At 46.6% G+C, this 17,487-nt stretch overlaps 1 protein-coding gene across 3 annotated transcripts in view; it reads left to right on the top strand.

The window, feature by feature from the left end:
* Nucleotides 1-2,971: 2,971 nt before the first annotated feature.
* The window catches only part of SH3PXD2A (SH3 and PX domains 2A), a 247,902-nt gene continuing 233,386 nt past the window's right edge, over nucleotides 2,972-17,487 (top strand). For all 3 annotated transcript variants that reach the window (XM_058841021.1, XM_058841020.1, XM_058841019.1), the window contains exon 1: nucleotides 2,972-3,261. In XM_058841021.1, coding sequence (XP_058697004.1) covers nucleotides 3,190-3,261 — 72 coding nt within the window. In that variant the 5' untranslated portion in view covers nucleotides 2,972-3,189. The remainder of the gene's footprint in view (nucleotides 3,262-17,487) is intronic.

Below are 17,487 nucleotides of genomic sequence, written 5' to 3'. Positions count from 1 at the left end.
CTCAAGTCATGCTCCAGCTCTGACAACATCACACACACACATTCTGTCACGCATCAGCTTTTGCTGTAATTGGAGCAGAGTCCAGGCTGCTGGGCTGTAGCTGCACTAGGTCTGTGAGTCTAATGTGATTACCTGCTTGTTCAAAAAAAAGTGAAAGAAGAATCTTTGCCCAAATACCCACCTAGCAAAAGAGTAGGAAAAAAGCTTTTTAAAATAGCTGGTTTATTTCAGCTTTCAGAAGCTGAATTTCCCACAGTGTTTCTCAGGTGAATTTTATTGGAAGCGTGAATTTTTGAAGGTGAGTTATTAAATCAGCAGTTAATACTTATATTAATATATGTGTTCATATTGTTATAATAGCAATGATATTCCCATGATAGGGAATGATAAGACTTCAGTAATGGGGGATTTAAAAAAAAAAAAAAAGTAAATACTAGGAGTTTTAGCACTAAAATCTCCAGAGTTAGTTATTTTCCTACAAATTCACAGTGTCTCAGCCTCATGTTCATGGCCCTGGTCAAGTACAGGCTGTTCTGCACGTGGGGCTGGGCAGGAGCCCAGCCTGCTGTGCTCCTCACTTCATACTCAGGCTCGCTTTCATTCAGCCCCAGCAGCCGGAGCCCAGCTCTCCAACACAAGGCTGGGAAGTGCCATCAGCTTCAATTTCCCAGCTGCTGCCTAAGACAGGAGCAGATTTTCCCAAGCCTGCAGCATAATAAGGGGTTTTGGTTATTTTTCTGCCAGCTTTGCAATACTTGGAGAGTGGACTCCCACTAGACTGGGTGTTGCACATGTTTTGAAAGAACTATCCATGCCCCTGGCAACACACATTTTTCTTACATGCATGGACATATGCAGCAAGCAAACAAGGAGAGCAGAAGGTGGCCATGAGCACAAACCCGTCAGATGATGGAGGAGGAGGAGGGACAGAGGTACAAGGGCTGGCCAGGCTTCACAGGTGGGATGGGTTGTCTGGAATGGAGGAGAATCAAATTGTGTTGAATAGAGGGAAGGTGAACAGTGGACCAGATGCCATGAAAGAATGGGGTAGACACCAAAGGGGCACAAACCCCAAGGCACCAGTCTCAGGTTTGGTTGAAAATAGAAGCTCCTTTGTTACAAGAGCAGATGAGAAGAGTATCAGTAAAAAGATGCCAGTTGGTAAGAATGTCAGCAAGGATGGGGCAGGGTGTTTGGAGAACGATGTATTTTGTCTCTCCCTCACAATGACATGTTTTGAAAGCTGTTTTAAAACAAACCCTGAGTGTTTTCAACCATGGAGAGGATGGTTTTTTTTTTTTGGACAGTGTGATAGAAGAAGGGGATGGAATGTATGACATATATTGATAATGGTTGACAGGGAAGAGGCATCCAAGACCCAAAAGACTGGCCACATCAGGAATATTTTTATCAATGGGTTATTTGAATATTTACATTTTGAAGAAAGAATCTTCTTTATTTGCTCTGCACACCAGGGACTTCTTGGCCAGTCTAAACAGCAAAGGTTTCTAATGTAAATAATTGTTCTTCTGCCTTGTGTCATGCATGAGAATTAGAGGTGGGAAGTCCCTCAAAGAAGAAGAAGATAAGCCTCAAAAGTGCCAATGGAAGCAGGAAGATGAGGTTTTCTCCTCTGTGGCCCTCCTTGTCTCATGTATACCTGTGCACCTCCTGGGGTGCAATGCTGGGAGTTTTGGTGTTTTGGTCAGGTCATTTATTTTGGTAAACAGTGTATAGTAGCTGAGGAGGGAGGAGAAGGCTGGCTCTGAACATCTGTCCTTGTCACTATGCCAGCAGATACCTGGTTCCCACCTGGCAGTAGTTGATATCTTATGCATTGATGGGGCTGCTCCTGCTTCCCCCCCCCCTCCCCCTCCCTCCACCTTAAGCTGCTTGTGGAAACCTGCTATGTTTTGAAAACAGCCACTTTTTAATGCCAGCCTTCTGGCCCAAATACCTAAGGCTTTGTGACTCTGGTGTCTGTCTCATGATTATTGTTTCAGGGCCAGTAACATTGTAAAAGTTCTGATTCAGAAATTGTGCCTAGAGCACGTCAGAGGAAATCACATTGAGATGGACTGTTCTGACTGTAAATGAGAAGCATATTTTGCCAGGAGCTGGTCCTCTTTGCACTCCTGGGCTGGCAGGTCTTGAGCCCTCAGCAGCACTCTGGAATATTACTGGAAAATCTGCCCGGACTGCTACTCAAGAGACTTCAGAGGAAGGAGAGATCTTAGTAACTTCAGTTAATTTGGCTAATAGCTAATGAATGTCATAAAAATGCTGAGGGCTGGAAGATCACATTCAAGTTCCCATTTCTGACATAACTTTAAAATAATCATATGCAAAGTAATGATGCATTATTAAAAAAAAAAACAAAAAAAAACCCACCTAAAATTTCTGGGGCAAACTCTTTTTGGAGCGGGACTGAGGAAGATGATAACCATTTACCTGAGCATGTATATACAAAGAGCTGAAATAGGTTTATCGCTCTAAAATCCCTCATAATAGAGGGTCTGTGCAACCTTCCTCCAGCTGTGATGTCTGTGTCCCTGGGGGACACGGCACGGGGACCTTCCCAAGCGGCGGCCGGCCTTGAGCTCCCAGCTGGAGCCTGCAGGGAGCGGGCTCGGCCCTTCACTCGCGGTTTCCGGCGTGGCCTTGGCCGCTCGGGAGGGGATTTCGGACCCTTTCTGCAGTGATGGAGGGGCCTGGGGCATCCCGCGCTTCCCCTGCCCCGGGCCGCCCCTTCCCGCGGGCTCTCCTCGAGGTCGGGCCGCGGTGTCCCAGCAGAGAGCGGGGGCTCTGCCCGGGCCTGGGGGGGCTCCGGGAGGGAGCGGGGCACCCGGGGGCAGCCGCCCGCCCTCTCCGGCACTGGGGGCGGTGGCTCCCGTCCCGCCAGAGCCCCCGGGGCCACCCGGGGGCGGAGCCGCCGGCCCGGCCCGGCCCCTCCCGCCGCCGCTGCTGCCGCCGCAGTGGCCGCGCAGCCCCGGGGCAGCGGGCAGGGAGCGGAGCCGGGCTGGGCTGGGCTGCTGGGAGCGGGGAGCCGCCGCAGCCGCGGCAGGGGCGGAGCCGGCACCGGGGGCATCCTCCCTTGCCTGTCTCCCTGCCGCCCGCCCGGCATCGCCGCGGCGGAGGGTGCTGCCAGCGCCGGCAGGGAGCCGCGGAGCCCCGCCGGGGTGCGCGAAGATGCTGTCCTACAGCGTGCTGGACGCCAACGTGGTGGACGTGGAGAAGCGGAGGAACCCCTCGAAACACTATGTGAGTGCCGGCGGGGCGCGGGGGTGCGCACGTGTGCGGGGGGAACGGGCCAGGCCCGGAGCGGTGTCCGGAGCGATGCCCGGAGCGATGCCCGGAGCCGTGCCTTGCCACTCTGTGGACGAGACGCTGGCCCCAGGTGAGACACCCGCGGAGCTCCCCGCGGCCTCTTGCTGTGGAGGTGCGGCTCTTCTTCCTCGCCCTCTTTCGCCCCGTTTTGCTCTTGGCTTGTTTTAGCGTTACCCTTCTGAAGTTTCCTTTCCCTTCTTCCTCACTAGTCCCAGGGCAGGATGGGGCAGGTCTCCCGGATCCCCAGGCTGTCCCGTCCTGGCCAGGGTGCTCGGCGGGGAGCGGAGCAAGGTTCGGCTGCGGTGGGGTCGGGCAGCCGGCGGTGCTGAGCGCATCTTTCTCACCCTAAGTTACATTCAGACCTTTTTTGAGGGGGCAGCCTGTCTGCACGCTTCCCAAGGCAGCCTCAGCGTTTGGATCTCTTTTATCTCTCTTTCACCTTCTTCCTTTCACACCTTACTGCCAATAGCAGAGCATTAGAGGAGAGTTTGTAACAATTTTCCCGGACTCCTGTGTTGTAGCCTGTCATGTGGAGGTGTCTTTGCCTGAAGGAGTTTGCAGCATACAGTCAGTAGCTTTCCCCTCTCCACTTAAGTAGACAAGTATCTTTTCTTCTGTCTCTGTCTGTTTCTGGTTTTTAGCTGCACCAAATCCTTTAACTGTTTCTCAAGATACAACATGTATTTTAAAACGTGATCAGTAACAGAAAGTTGGATTTTGTCTATAGAGAAGGTAAATCTTCCAGCTTTGGTAAGGAAAAGCCTTGAGGGGGTATTGCATCTGGTGTGAAATTGCTCTGAGTATGCTGTGTTTCCTGGCATTGTGTGTCTGCCAGATTTCTCCAGAGCTGATCAGCAGCTGAATGGATTGTTGAAAAGATAAGGCCAAAGACTGGACTTAAAACCTTTATATTAGTGTTGCATATCACTGAGCTTTTTCCTCTGAGGCTTAAACCATAATCCAGTTTAAGGCTAGAGGGCACTATGTTGCTGGGAGATGCAGACTTGTAAAGCTGAATCTCTCGTCTACCATGGAATTAAGCATCTTGTGACCAATTCATAAGACTGGAAGTTTTAGGTTTTGTATCCTCTCAGATTGCAGCAGGACCTGTGTGTTCAGTCTGTTAGGCACTCACTGCTTCCAGGTGGGAACAGCTTCTTTAGTTTTCACAGGCTCTGCTGTGGACTGTGGCTGACACAGCTGTAGGGTGTTATCTCACATGAAAGGTGGTGGCATTTCAGCACCAGAGAAGTGCCTCTGCTGAGCACCAAAATGTACAAAAGAACTGGTCATAATATCTTCCAAGAGATTCTAATTTCTTCCAGTCTCTTGGATTGCTGAGATAAATTGACAGTGAAAACAAGATTTAAACCCTGTGTTTACAGGATTTGAAAGAAAATATTTCCTGTGTTTACCTGTAAAACACATCTTTTTTCTTGATGATCATTGTCATTCATTTTAATAAACAGTAACCTAGACTATTCCAAGAAGTTCTCTTTAATCCTTCTAGTGGCAAATTTGTTTCTTTCCTTTCACCCTTCTCATTGTACACCTTTACTAATATTGCCTTCTGTACAACAGTTCCACACCTCCATGTGTCCAGTTCTCAACCAAAACCCCACAAACAAATTGGTTTGTTTGGGTGACTAATGGTGTGTCTGCCTTTTGTCCCACTTAGTTTCCATCTGTGGCTGTACAGTATTCAGCACAGTAGGGTCGGTCATCTGGCTTTGGTTGGAGTCAGTCACTGAGGGTGAACCCATGCTTTCAGAGAACTTAATTCCCTGGGTCTGACCCATTGGTTACTGTTACTTTGGTTCTGTGCTCCTTTTTAACATGAAACAACTATATTCTTGTAAGATTAGTATAAGCATCACTTAAGATGAATTAGGATTTAGCTCTCTCCATTGCCTGTGGATAGTTTGGAGACTGCAAGGCTTTATGTTCTTTGCCCTGTGTGGCTTTGAAATATCAAAAAGCTTTTCTATCTCCAGCATCCATGAATGTCTTCATGCCAAGCCTTCAGGCCATGCAAATGTGCTTTGGCATCAGATTAACTGTGTTACTGTGGTGCATGGTGACCTAAGTATTGCAGGTGTTTTGACATGATTCTCTCTCCTCTTAATTGTGATCTTTCAGGACCATAGTGGAATCTGGAGAGATGAAGGCACACCTTAGGCATTGTGAGCACGTGGAGAGGGCTAAATGTGAGTAGCACATAAGCTCCTGCACTGCTTGGCTTAGCTGCCAGGAATCATTGCCTGGAGCAGGTGTCTTTCATGACAGAAGCACAGCTTTTGTGGCCTTGACTCAAGAAAGTTAAAGAAAGAAGACATGCTATGATCCGATGTGTGTGAAACTTCTGAAGAGTTTAATACCTCACTGGAAGTTAAATAGGGCTCTGCCTGTGAGAATAGATTAAAATCTTGGCTCCAGTGCTATTTGATAGGAACCCAGCCAGCTCTCTACCCTCTTCTGGGAAATCTTTACTATGGAAGGAGTCTGCAGTGCTTTCCTCTGCATCCCTGTCAGCAACTGGGTAGCACAAAACCACCTGTCTGGCTGGGGGCTCTGGCTGGCAGCATGTGCAAGGATAAACAAAAGGTTGCATCAATAACCACAACCCTCTTACATGGTATATCCCCAACACAAGCTATTGCTGCTCTTAGAGCTTTTGACTTTCCAAATTAATAACCTCTTTCCCCATACTGATGATCTTTTAAAAATTGATTTGCACTTGATATTACTTTAACAAAATGTTAAATCTCCTTGCTTTCCCCCTTCCCTTTTCTTTTAACAAGAACAATGTCAGGAAGGTCAAGTCTGGGTTTGTTGGAAAGACCCCTGATGCAACAGGGGTCACACATTGGCTGAGCAGTGCTGCAGTGAAGCAGGGTGGATTAGGATAGTGCAGTTAATGGTTGAAGGCACCAGTTAATCATTCTGAAGAGAAAAAGCTGGTAGCAAAATCCAAATCCATTTTCTGGCCCCTGCTAAGTGTTCAGCAGTCAGAAACTCTTTTCTCAGTTGATGAGGTTTGATCTGTTTATGGGGTAGATTCTCTGGCTTTTTGTCTGAAATTGTGGTTGTCTGAACTAAGCATGAAACGATCCCAAACCAGAAGTGCATTCTGTATTTGAAAGGATCCACTGTTGATGCTTACCTCCTTCAGCCATTCGTTGTGGAGCTTAAAGAGGACACCTCACCTTCCCTCCCCTCTCTCTGCTCCTAGGTTATCTTTAGGCAGATAGCTTACTCTTTTATCCAAATGTCTGTCTCCTTTAGCAGCCCTGCAGGGAGCCTCTGCCTACCAGATGTGCTTGATCTTGCTCCCAGAGAGATGAGATTGGGTTAGCACCTTCACCTGTTCACTGCTTTGCAGGCCTGGGTGATGGCAAACATTCATTAGAAGCCAGATGAACAGGCTCCCCCACCCCCCTCTCTTACCACTTGCTTTTCTGCTGAGGACAGAGCAGTTACTGATGTGCATTATCTCACCAGACATTTATATGCTTGGGGTCATTTCTGAGGTCTCTTAAGTGTGCCTGTGTTATCCCAAGGGCAGGGATGGATACATCAGTAGAGATTTTCTCTTTCAGCACTGCGCTACTCCTGTTGCAGTTGGGCTTTGTGTGTTTTTCAGCTTTGTTCAAGCATAGACGTAAGATAAAACGCTCTTGGCTTACAAGTGACTGCTCTGCCTCCTTCCAGTTAGACTGAGGTGCATTGCTGATTTCAGTCATCTGAGATGCCTGTATACTGTCCCAGTTCCTCCCCAGGGTAATTGTTTCCTAATGCCACCTCTGAATGCCTCGAGAGCTCTTGTAGGAATGTCCCTACTGCATGGGTATGGTTGCTAACCTCACCTCCTCGGGGTACTGGCGTTGCTGACTTTCAAGGGATTGAGTTCTGCTGTGTAGGGTTTCTCCCAGGAGAACGAGTGTGCTTGTCACAAATGACTTGTAAAATGTCAGCATGCTTTGAAGAAAAACCTTGTACTGCTCAGGTCAAGCTCTGCTCCTCGTTTCTTGGCTGCTCCTGCTTTAACTGCTCAGACTCGAGCAACTCCAATGCAATCAGGCATGTTCATGGCTTTATTCTCTTTGCTGCAAGCTGCTGTCTATACAGTGGTCAGCGCTGATGGTGAGAGTCTGAACATGGTTTAGTGGCAAGGATCTTTGTTCCTGTGTTAGTATACCTTGGAGAAGGAATTGCTAACTTAGGAGAAGGAGCTGCATTCGCCCTGCTTGGCTCATCAAATGAGTTGTGCAGTGCAACTCGCTGCTTCAACGCAGTTGGGGAGCCCAGCAGATCAAGGAGTACTCCCAGTTCTTTCTCCCAGCAGAGCTTTGGTCTGGTAACATTCAGACAAGAGACAGTGGTATCTAAATTCAACAGTTTGCAAAGCGAATGGCTGTCTCCAGCCTTTGGAATAGATTATCTATTAATAGAGAGACAAGGTAGATTTCCTGATTTGTGGTGGTCAGGGCAGGATGAAATAATCTGAAGGCCTTATGTCACAGCAGGCTGCCTGCACTGGCTCCCCTGTGGTTGAGTGTGCTGGGAGGGCAAACAAATGAAAGTTCAGGGGAAAGCTTTTAGCAAGTCCATGAGCTGAGGGCAACAGCTACAAAGCCCCCAAGTTCCATTTTAAAAACGATGAAGATGCTACTGTTGACTTTCACTGGGACATGGTTGCCAGGGAGATGATGTCCTAAGAGACAGCACAAAGGCTTTTGGCTGCGGACAGCTGCAAGTGACCTCTGGCTTCACAAGAGCCTTTGCCTGGGGTCAGGGTGTGGGTGCTGGAGCCCACTGGTGCAATTCAGCTTGATGTGCTGTAGTCAAAATTACATCAGTCTCGCTGCTTTGAGTTAAAAGGGGGAGGAACTGAGAGACCAAATAATGGAGAGAGAGGTGAACAGACATCCTAAGGAAGCAATTGTTGGAGTAGGAAAGGGAGCCCAGACTTCCTGCATCCCAGAGCAGCTTGTCTGTTCCTCTCACCCACAGCCGCAGCCCTTAGAGAGCCAGCTCCAAGGCATTGCCTCCTCCTGTCCCTGCAAGGTAGGATATGTGCTGGTACCCTCACTGGGAACATGGGGCAAGAAGTTAAGCAGTTGACCCAAAGGCACCTGTGAAGCGTGTGTAGCATTTTATGTTATTTTCTTTGGCTTTCAAAGCAGTCTTGCAATTACCTGATAAAAAGTACACAATCTGAAAAAATACTACTCTCGTATTCAATCATTGTCTTCCTCAAAACCCATTTCCCATTTTATATGGATTAAACAGGAAGAGAAATTCAATGTGACCCTACCTGAGGCAGGAGGTGACGTACAAGCTCTCTAATTTAGTCATTTGGGAGGAAGCAGCTGGACCTTCTAATGTGAAATGGTTTTCTTTTTTTTGATCTTCCTTTTTCATGCTGTATCCTCTTAATCTGTGCCTGCTCACGCAAAGGGAACTGGTCCCCAGAAACCATGGGGAAGAGATCATGAGAGGGGCTGAGGGCACTGTGTTGTGAGACATTGTGAGGCTGAATGCTTTCATGTAGCCAGAGCAGACACCTTCTTGCCTGGAGCGTGCTGTGTAAATACTGCATGGAGAAGGCAGAGAGCAGCACAGTGGCATACTGTTTGAAATTGGTGGTGTCTGCTGTTTAATCAGGTAGTGTCAAAGCCAAATACAGTCGAGTTGATGGAAAAAACCCTCCTAGTAACTTTCCTGGGCTTTGGTTCACACCTCTAGAGAGGCTTTATTGAAACTTTTAGTGAGAAGTTTGTAATTACTAAGTTTTTTAATATAGTGCAGTTTCCTTTGTCTTTACTTTAAAAGCAAAAATTCCGTCTCCAGGATCTTTGTTCGTTATTCTCTTCTGGGCAGACACAGCATCACATTTGGGGTGGGGGGAGGTAAAGCAAAAGGAAACCAGGTGATTTTTTTCACCTCAAAGGATTTTAAAGTGGAATATCTTTAGTCAGAGCCTTCCCACTTTAGCGCTCTCACTCTGCTCCACCTTCAAGATATGTATATGGAAATAATAATAATAATTTACTCCTTCAAGCTTCCATTCACTATATGTCAGTTATATGATATTCTCATTGTGTGCATTTATAAATGTGGGACAAAGGTTGGAATGCATAAGAGCATTTATTACAAAGCAAGGATGCTTTTGCACTAAAAGGTGTGCAGACAGACCTAAAAGATGGTGTCTGCACTGGGCTGTTAGGGACAGGCGATGACTTACAGGGACAGGCAGGTGGGAGCAGTGAGACAATCTCAACTGGCTGAGCAGGTGATTGTCTGAGCACAGAGGTAACCCAAGCTACTGTCTGGTCAGCATTTAGGCCTTGTTGCAAAAAACGGGCACAAGGAAGGACAATAACCTTTAGATTACCCTGGGATGAAGGTAGGGAAAGGAAATACTCTATTCATTGTAGTGGCTCTAAGTGCTTGAGTGTGGTGATGGCGTTAATTGTGCTCTTGTGCTTTTTGGTTTTGACAAAGTTATTCCTTATTCCAGTTTTTGGAAGAGGAGCTTAATGTGTAGCTAACCAACCAAGTCCTTGGACTGGGAGCATCCTTCTTTTGTGGTCAAAATACACATCCCCAACTTTGTGTCTCCATCAGAATATCACATGTTGCACTAATTTGCTGCAGTGTATTCTAAATTGCTTATAGTAGACACTGGCTGCTCTGGGTGTACCATGGCTTCACAATAAGGCTGTAATTCTGTATTATTATAATGCAACTTATTTAGTTTGTTAGAGTTGACTCACTGGATATAATAAAATATTCATAGACTCTAAGTGTCCATAAATGCGTGTGTGGTCCCACACATACCGTGTTTGAAACCTGACTGGCAGTAATAATGTTTTGATACGTTGCTGGCACTGTTTCTCTGACCAGTGGGGTGTGTTTTGTTTTTCCTATAAACCACGCTGGCTAAACTCAGGGATGCACTGGGCTCTGATGCTCCAGTAGTCAGTAGCGTGTTTTTATAGGCTTGATGCAAACTTGTTTACAAGGAAAACACCCCTATCTCTGTTCATAGGGAGAAACATGCCAAATCTCTACCAACCATAGCTGTGTTTAAACAGGAACTCCATGCTGCCATTCTGTCTCCTTTACAGAAGTCTTCCAAGCTGCCCCAGAAATACTGGAAGTGTAACTCTCCACTGTCCAGGACATGCCTAGAAATGCAAACTTTAATGCATGAAGTTCATAAATCACCCAGCAAGGTTTGAACAAACACCCTGTGTGATACACACAGGACATGGTGCAGTGTGATAGAAGAACCTTTACCCAGCGTGGCCTTTAGGCTCTCTGGATCTCAGTGCACTCTGCTGCAAAGCCAACAGGATTTACTCACCTTCTATGAAGTATAAAGATGCAGGTGTTAGCTCAGGGCTGACTGCTGGCATCAGTTTTGAAACCCCCAAGTTTGGGTCATCTTCCTCTACTGGCAGGGCTGTCCTGGGAGCAGAGGCTGTGGGATGGCCAAGGTCAGGTTGTTATCCGGAAACGGAGCGAGGCCGTCGCTTCCCTGACAGTGCTCAGGGGGCACGGGAGTGAATGGGATGACATTAGAGCTACATTCCCCTCTGAGGAAACACACATCCAGGATGCCAGCCATGCTTTTTGACTCTGAGCCTGTTCCCCATGGGCTTTCCTCCCCATCTTGGAGTCCCAGGGTCTGTGGCAGTGGTTGAGGTGAAGCATGGAGTATGGTCTTTCTAGGAGTAGCCCTTGGCAGTAGGCTACTGGCTGCTGCTGTCTGATTTCTCTCTGGTGTCTGCATTACCTGTCAGGAAAGCTCCCTGGCACAGGTGAAATCTTTCCAAGCATTCTTGTACCCTCGGGGGGCTTGATGCAACAGAATATCTCAATTACTGCTTTCCTAATTCTGTGACGATGAGATTTCTAATTGCTCCCTCAGCATCCTGTGATATTTTCCTACTCTTTAACTAAGGTTATTTATTATTTATACATTAACTCATGCATGTATTTTTCTGTGCCTAGAAGGTTATTCCTGGTTTTCTCCTCTCCAGCAGATGCAAACCTGCCAGTAACCTCCTCTGACGAAAAGCAAAATACTCTGAAAGTCAGTTTTAAGTGTTTTTCAATTCAGATGCCCTGCAATTGCTTTGCTGCTTTGAGCTCAGTATATTTCCTTTGCCTGAAAATTTGATGCTTTGACACCTGCCTCATCTTGAGCAGACTGAGCTGTGGGATGGTTTTTCCTGTGGTGGATGGTAGAAGAGGCAGCTCAGCTCCTGGTCTTCTGCAGAATCAGGGCAGCTGGCACAGCCCCTGCAAATGCCTAAGTGGGAAGCCTGCAGTTTCCCAGAGCTATCACTCCAGCAACTTTCACTGGCATTAAAATCACTTAGAATTTAAAAACAAACAAACAAGGATATGTGAAGTATTTTTCTGGAAGAAAGCCAAGGAGAGCAGATTAAGTGCATGTTCCTCCTCCCATCTCCCAGCCTTGTCACAGGAAGACAGTTCAGCATTTCCCTCAGTGGGATTAAAACAGGCTCTGGAGCTGCCTTCTGGGATGGGACAGAGGAAAGTCAGCAATAGGAAGGAAGCTGTGTGTGTGTGTTTTATAAATATGTCTATATCAGGTGAAACTGTCTAGAATCCCTGAAGCAGCACTGATGGTGATATGGCTTTTTATTAACTAAAAGGCTGGTTATTTTCAGTTATTAACAATATATTGTTAAAGAAGAATAAAAGTGACTGGTTCTAGAGGAACATCCATCCTGGTTTTCCATGTACCAGAAGGTAGCAATCCTGTATCTTAAGCATTTTACAAGCCCTGGATGTCCTTAACAAGCTCTTTTTCTGCCCTCCGCCTGCCCCCCCTTCCAAATTCAGCAAAGTTTTCCTCTAACCTTTCAGCAAGAAGTGTTTTATAAAGACAACCCAGGATATTTTGATCAAAAGGAATCTAGTGCAGTAGCCAGCCTCTGGAATATTCTCATGTGAAGAATATGGAGGAGTGTTTTGGCTGTTATTGTTCAAGAAGAAATTTTCTGTTTCAAATTTTGCTGCAGTCTGTGTCAAAACACTGGACTGTTTTGAAGAAGCAGCTTTCCACCTGTTTCTGAGCTGGGCAGCTTGCATTTTATCCTTTAATACAGACATCCCCAGAGTAAATAGTTCTATTTAAACTAAAAATGTTGTTGGTGAATTTTCCATGGGTAACAGCCCTTGGACATTGGAGACGTGGTCTGTGTGGGAGAGTCCATCCCTCTGTCCTCTGGCTGTAAGAACCAGTGGCCTTTTGAACAACAAAGGTAATTTGCTGCTGGCACTGGAGGGTGACTATGTACAGGTATATGAGGCAGTGCTGTCCTGCAGGCATCTCCTGTTTTGACTGGGCTCTGGCCCAAGGGAGCGGGGTCTGAGGACTCACAGCTGGGGATGGGAGCAGGGCACTGCTGCTCAGCCCCTTGGCCTCCCTGTTGATGGTGCTGGCCAAACTGCTTGGCTGTGAGGGTGTTGGGTTTTCTACCACCCCTTCAGCTGTAAGACTCTACATCTGTGTGCCCTGGTGTTGGCCAGAATGACCATTGGGGTTGCTGTTTCACAGAATTCTTCTTAATTACATTGAGGAGTGTGCAGGTGTTTGGTAGGAGTGGTGGTTTTGATGTGAGATCTTTGTGTGTACACACATGTGCTTAGTTTTGTTTTGACTTCTGCATTGGAGCAAGGGGAGGGAATGGTCAAAGAAATGATGTGGAAAGGAGAGGTTTGCAATCGGTTCTATTAGAGCTGATGCCAAAGTTCTGGCCAGACCCTAAGAATACTCTTTTATTCTTCCAATTTTCCCCTCCTTCTGGGAAGCTCTAACACTGCCCACAGCATGGGGTTATTTACCATTGTCTTAATTCTGGAGTTTTAGGTGCTCTGCCAAATGCAGTAGTGCTGGACTGAAGAGCATCTTATCATCCTTCCTCTGGGATTTGAGGGTCTGTAGAAGACTGAGAGCATAGCACGCATGTTTTTACCACTCCTGAGGAAAGGTAACCCAACATTTTCCCTGTGTGCCAAGGGCTCTGCCCATCATGTTTTCCCTACAGTGATTCTGAGCCATCAGAATTATTAATCTGATAAGAGTGAGATTGTTCTCTACCAGGCCCTGGCATTTATGGAGTTCCAGGTATCCTTTGTTGGGATCTTGTGTGGAGCTAAAACTTGTTGGCTGTTGTCTTACTGTATGTGAGAGGCGTTGGCTGGGTTATGATAAAGACTTTGACTCAGATGAGGTGAGGGTGCAACTGGCCATGTGATTTGGTTCACAGGTGACTTGAAAAGATCCTAAGGAGTCAAATGAAGAAATAATATCCACTGTTTGTATTTGTAGAAAGAGAGAGACTTTAGTTAGTACTAGCAAAAGTCTGACAGTCAAATGTGTGTTTCATCTGCCAGCAACCTGTCCTCCTGCCTGGCCTTTATCAACCTTCTGTGTCTGGCTAACATGAGCTGTAGCAGATCTGGGTCAAACTTCTATTGCCAAATAGAAGAACATATTGCCAATATGTTCCCCACTGTACGTTGTGACGGAAAGGGTTAAACAGAAGGTGGTGGTGGCTTCAGGCAGTAGCACTGCAGTAAATGCTGAGATGGCATGGGAACACTCTTCAGCCGACGTCCTTGTGAGCCTCTCGGTGACATCAAACTCCTGGGCCATTTCCAGTGGAGTTTGGCCTTGCCCCAGTGACAATAGATGTTAATCTGTTGGCTTGTCAAAAAAACGTGCTAGTGGTTTTTTTACAGATCCATTTCCAACCCTCAGATTCCCCTGCTAGTAAACACAGCATTATGTCATTGTTTTACCAGGAGCCAAGCACCAAAGCCAACTTTGCAGTGCTGTCATCAGCAAGTGTCCATTCACTTTGAGGCTTTATCTGAGTTCCCAGGCTTTTTTCCCACTGTTGTCCATGTTCTGGTCTCTGTGTCCATCAAAAACCTATGATGGTTTATGGGAAATGTGTAGGGTCTAGCAGTTGTGGGTAGCACTTTCCAATGTATTTGTGTCAGATGGGGCTCCTGTACCTGCTTAGCTAAAGCGCCAAGGTTTACAAGGTTTGTAAACCTTGATCTTCTGGTTATGTTAGCCAAGACAAACTCTTGGGTTCTACGTGTAAAACAAGGTGAAGGGTTTGGCAGCCCAGCCTTGCTTCTAGTTGATAAAATAATAGCCAAGTCATAGTCATAGACAGGGTCCTGCCCATGCTAGATCCTGTTTGTTTCAAAACACAGTAGCTGAGTTCCGACTAAAAAGACTGGTTGTCAAATTGCTAACATTATAAATTAACTTCCATAGCTTTCAGAAACAACACTCACCACAGATCAAATAAAGCCATCTACAATATTCGTGTGACTCTTGTTCCTTGTTTTGCTTCTAGACTTATTTCCAGCTGTTTCTGTGAAGGATATGAAAGAAAATATTTGTAAAGTTACCTTCAGTGGTCAGTATCTAGTCTGCTTAAAACAGAAAAGGGTCCCATCCGTATCTCTCCTTGGTGTTTCTGGGGCTGGGAACAGTCCAGTTTTTCTCATACCAAACCTGTCTGAAATCATATCCTGCATCAGCTGAACTAGTGTAGAAGCAGAGGAAAGAGGAGAGAGAGATGCTTATCTGAATGCAGAGCATGAATTTTTCTGATACAGGCATGGGTAAATGATGACAGGTTCAGGCTCTTGACAATAGTGAGGAATTACAGCATTCTTGGGTATGAGGTGGAATAAAATTAAATTTTATTTATGTAATTAGGTTTTTAACATTTTGTTGACAAGTAATACTAAGACTGAAAGGACAAGTGGTTCAGACAAGGAATTGAGAAATTTTTGGGGTAAAGACTGCTATTAAAGTCATGTGTTTGGGTCAGAAAGTCTGTTACCTGACAGCTGCTTAAGACTAAGCACTGAGCTCTCTGTGCTGCTGTTAAGCAGTTACCATCCAAGTTTATTAAAAATGTAACACTGAATTTAGGTACAGCTTCATTCTGGCCCAACCTGTATCTTCTGATCCCTTCCCAGGTGTCCCTTTGGAGTCTGGCAGTAGCTCAGGCTGCTGAGCCTTGCTCTGTGTTGCTCATAGCAATGAGAGCTGTTGAGTCTCGACCAGACGAAGGCAGGAAGCACAGTGCATGCTGTGAGGAAGCGACTCTCCCATCATCACTTCCAGCTCCCTCCTCTGCTCCGTGCACTTCTTTCACGATTCCATCACATGTTTGTGGGCTAGTGTTGCACATCTGGGCCTTGGCAGATCACTTTCTTTTTCCCAGCCTTGGGTCAAGTGGCAGTTTATTTTGTTAGAGATACCACGTCTGGTGTTACTATTAATATACATTCAGGCTCTTATCTAACGCCTTTCATCCAAGGGTCCCCCAACTCTGTACATCAGCACCTCTTTGCAAGGTGAACAGATCAAACAGGGACAGCATTGTTTGCATCAGTGTGTCTGTCTCCTGTAGAACTGGCTTCTCAGAAGTGTCATGAGACTGGTGGATAATATGGGCTGATGGAAAAGAAGTGTTTCTTTTGTGGCTGAAAGTACTGAGTGGGTCATGGAACTGTAGAACACAGACGTGGGATAGGTCTAGGTCATTAATGCTGTACAAGCATATTGCATTCCCACATAAGAACCTTCAGGGTGGATGGGTTGGCTTGATTGGAAGCTTCAAATTTCTTCTGATGGTTAATGACTTCCAGTGCAGACCTTTTATTATTCACAAGCATCCCGTTCTCACACCAATTTTATCCTTTTGCATAAACAGGTTTCTTCACTCTGTTTGATTCGACCTCCTGTCTCGCTTCTCTCCACTACTTTCTACAGAATATTCATGTTCCTTCTTAGCCTCCATTCTGCCCAGCTGCTCTGGCCTCCACCCTCAAAGGCAGAGATCAAACAGCTTTTCCTGCCTCACACTTGTTGCAGTCACTGCAGGCTGAATACAGGCGAGCCCAGACAGTGGCAACAGCTCAGTGTGGGCAGCCAAGCGTGTGGTGGGTTATTTGCACTGCTGGGCACAGCCTTGCTCATGTTGGCAGGAGCCAGATGCAGCTGCCAAGAGTAAGTTTGACCTTGTTGGGGTGGTTTTCCAGATGTAGCCAGGTGTGACTTGGAGTAGATGCACTCCTGGGCCTGTCCTGTCCCTGAGCTGTGTGCTGTGTCAACAAGAGGGAGGATGCTTGTAACTTGTGGTTCTTTCAATGTTTCGTTTTCCTCCCTTCAGGGAGTTTCAGAGTTAGTCCCAAAGCCTTGCAAGTGACACCACTTAAAAAAGCAGAGAAGAGAAAATGTGGCTGATTATGTTCTCACGTTAGCTTTAATGAAGGTAATTTTAAGCAGATGGTGTTCATTTGATGTTCTGATAGCACCGATAAACTGGCTCTCAGCAGGTCTTGGGAACGGAGTGGGAGCGAAGGGCATGGTTTTAGAGGGCAGCAGGTTGCCTCATGACGCTCTTGGCAGAGTTGCTGCAGCACTTGGGTGAAGCCCCCTTGCACTTGGACAACCTCTGCATGTCCTGCTTGGGTGAGAGGAGAGGTGGCCTGCGGTTTCTGTCTGAGCTTCAACAACAGTAAATAATTCCAGATTGATGCTGTGGAAGCGTGCTGTTTTTGTGAAGGGAGGACAAGGGGGGAGCCAAACATAACAAGAGTTTCTCAGTGCTTGGGGAAGGGAGCCAGGGTCACATTTGGAGCTTGTAGCGTTGGCAGACACAGAAATGATGTGCCACATCTTACGTGTATCGGCGGAGACAGCTGGGGTGATTATCAGCAAGCTCCTTTGTAGGCTGGTTTGTGATGCTGATGAGCCAAAAATGATGCTGGGATGTTTCAGTCAAACACACTCTCTTTTCAGCTTCCATATATGCTATTTTTCAGTATTTTTGGCATTTGTCTGTGGGGTAGGGAAAGGGCCATGGCAACCCCTGGGATTTCAGTCCCTGTGAGTCTTAGTTGTGAGGTTATAGATCTGCTTCTATTATATTTAGTGTCCCTTGAAGCTGTCCCCTCTACAAAGCTGGATGCTGACTCTATTCCAGAATACTGAGCTCCTTGTCCAAAGCTGTCCTTGACCCTGGCTGTTTGGCCAGCTATCCTCCCAGCTGGTGTCTCTCCATCCCCCTGTGCTGG

Source organism: Poecile atricapillus, chromosome 6, assembly GCF_030490865.1.
Source record: "Poecile atricapillus isolate bPoeAtr1 chromosome 6, bPoeAtr1.hap1, whole genome shotgun sequence".
NCBI lineage: Eukaryota > Metazoa > Chordata > Aves > Passeriformes > Paridae > Poecile > Poecile atricapillus.
Note: the sequence above shows the minus strand (reverse complement) of the source record. Positions and strands in the feature narration are given on the sequence as shown.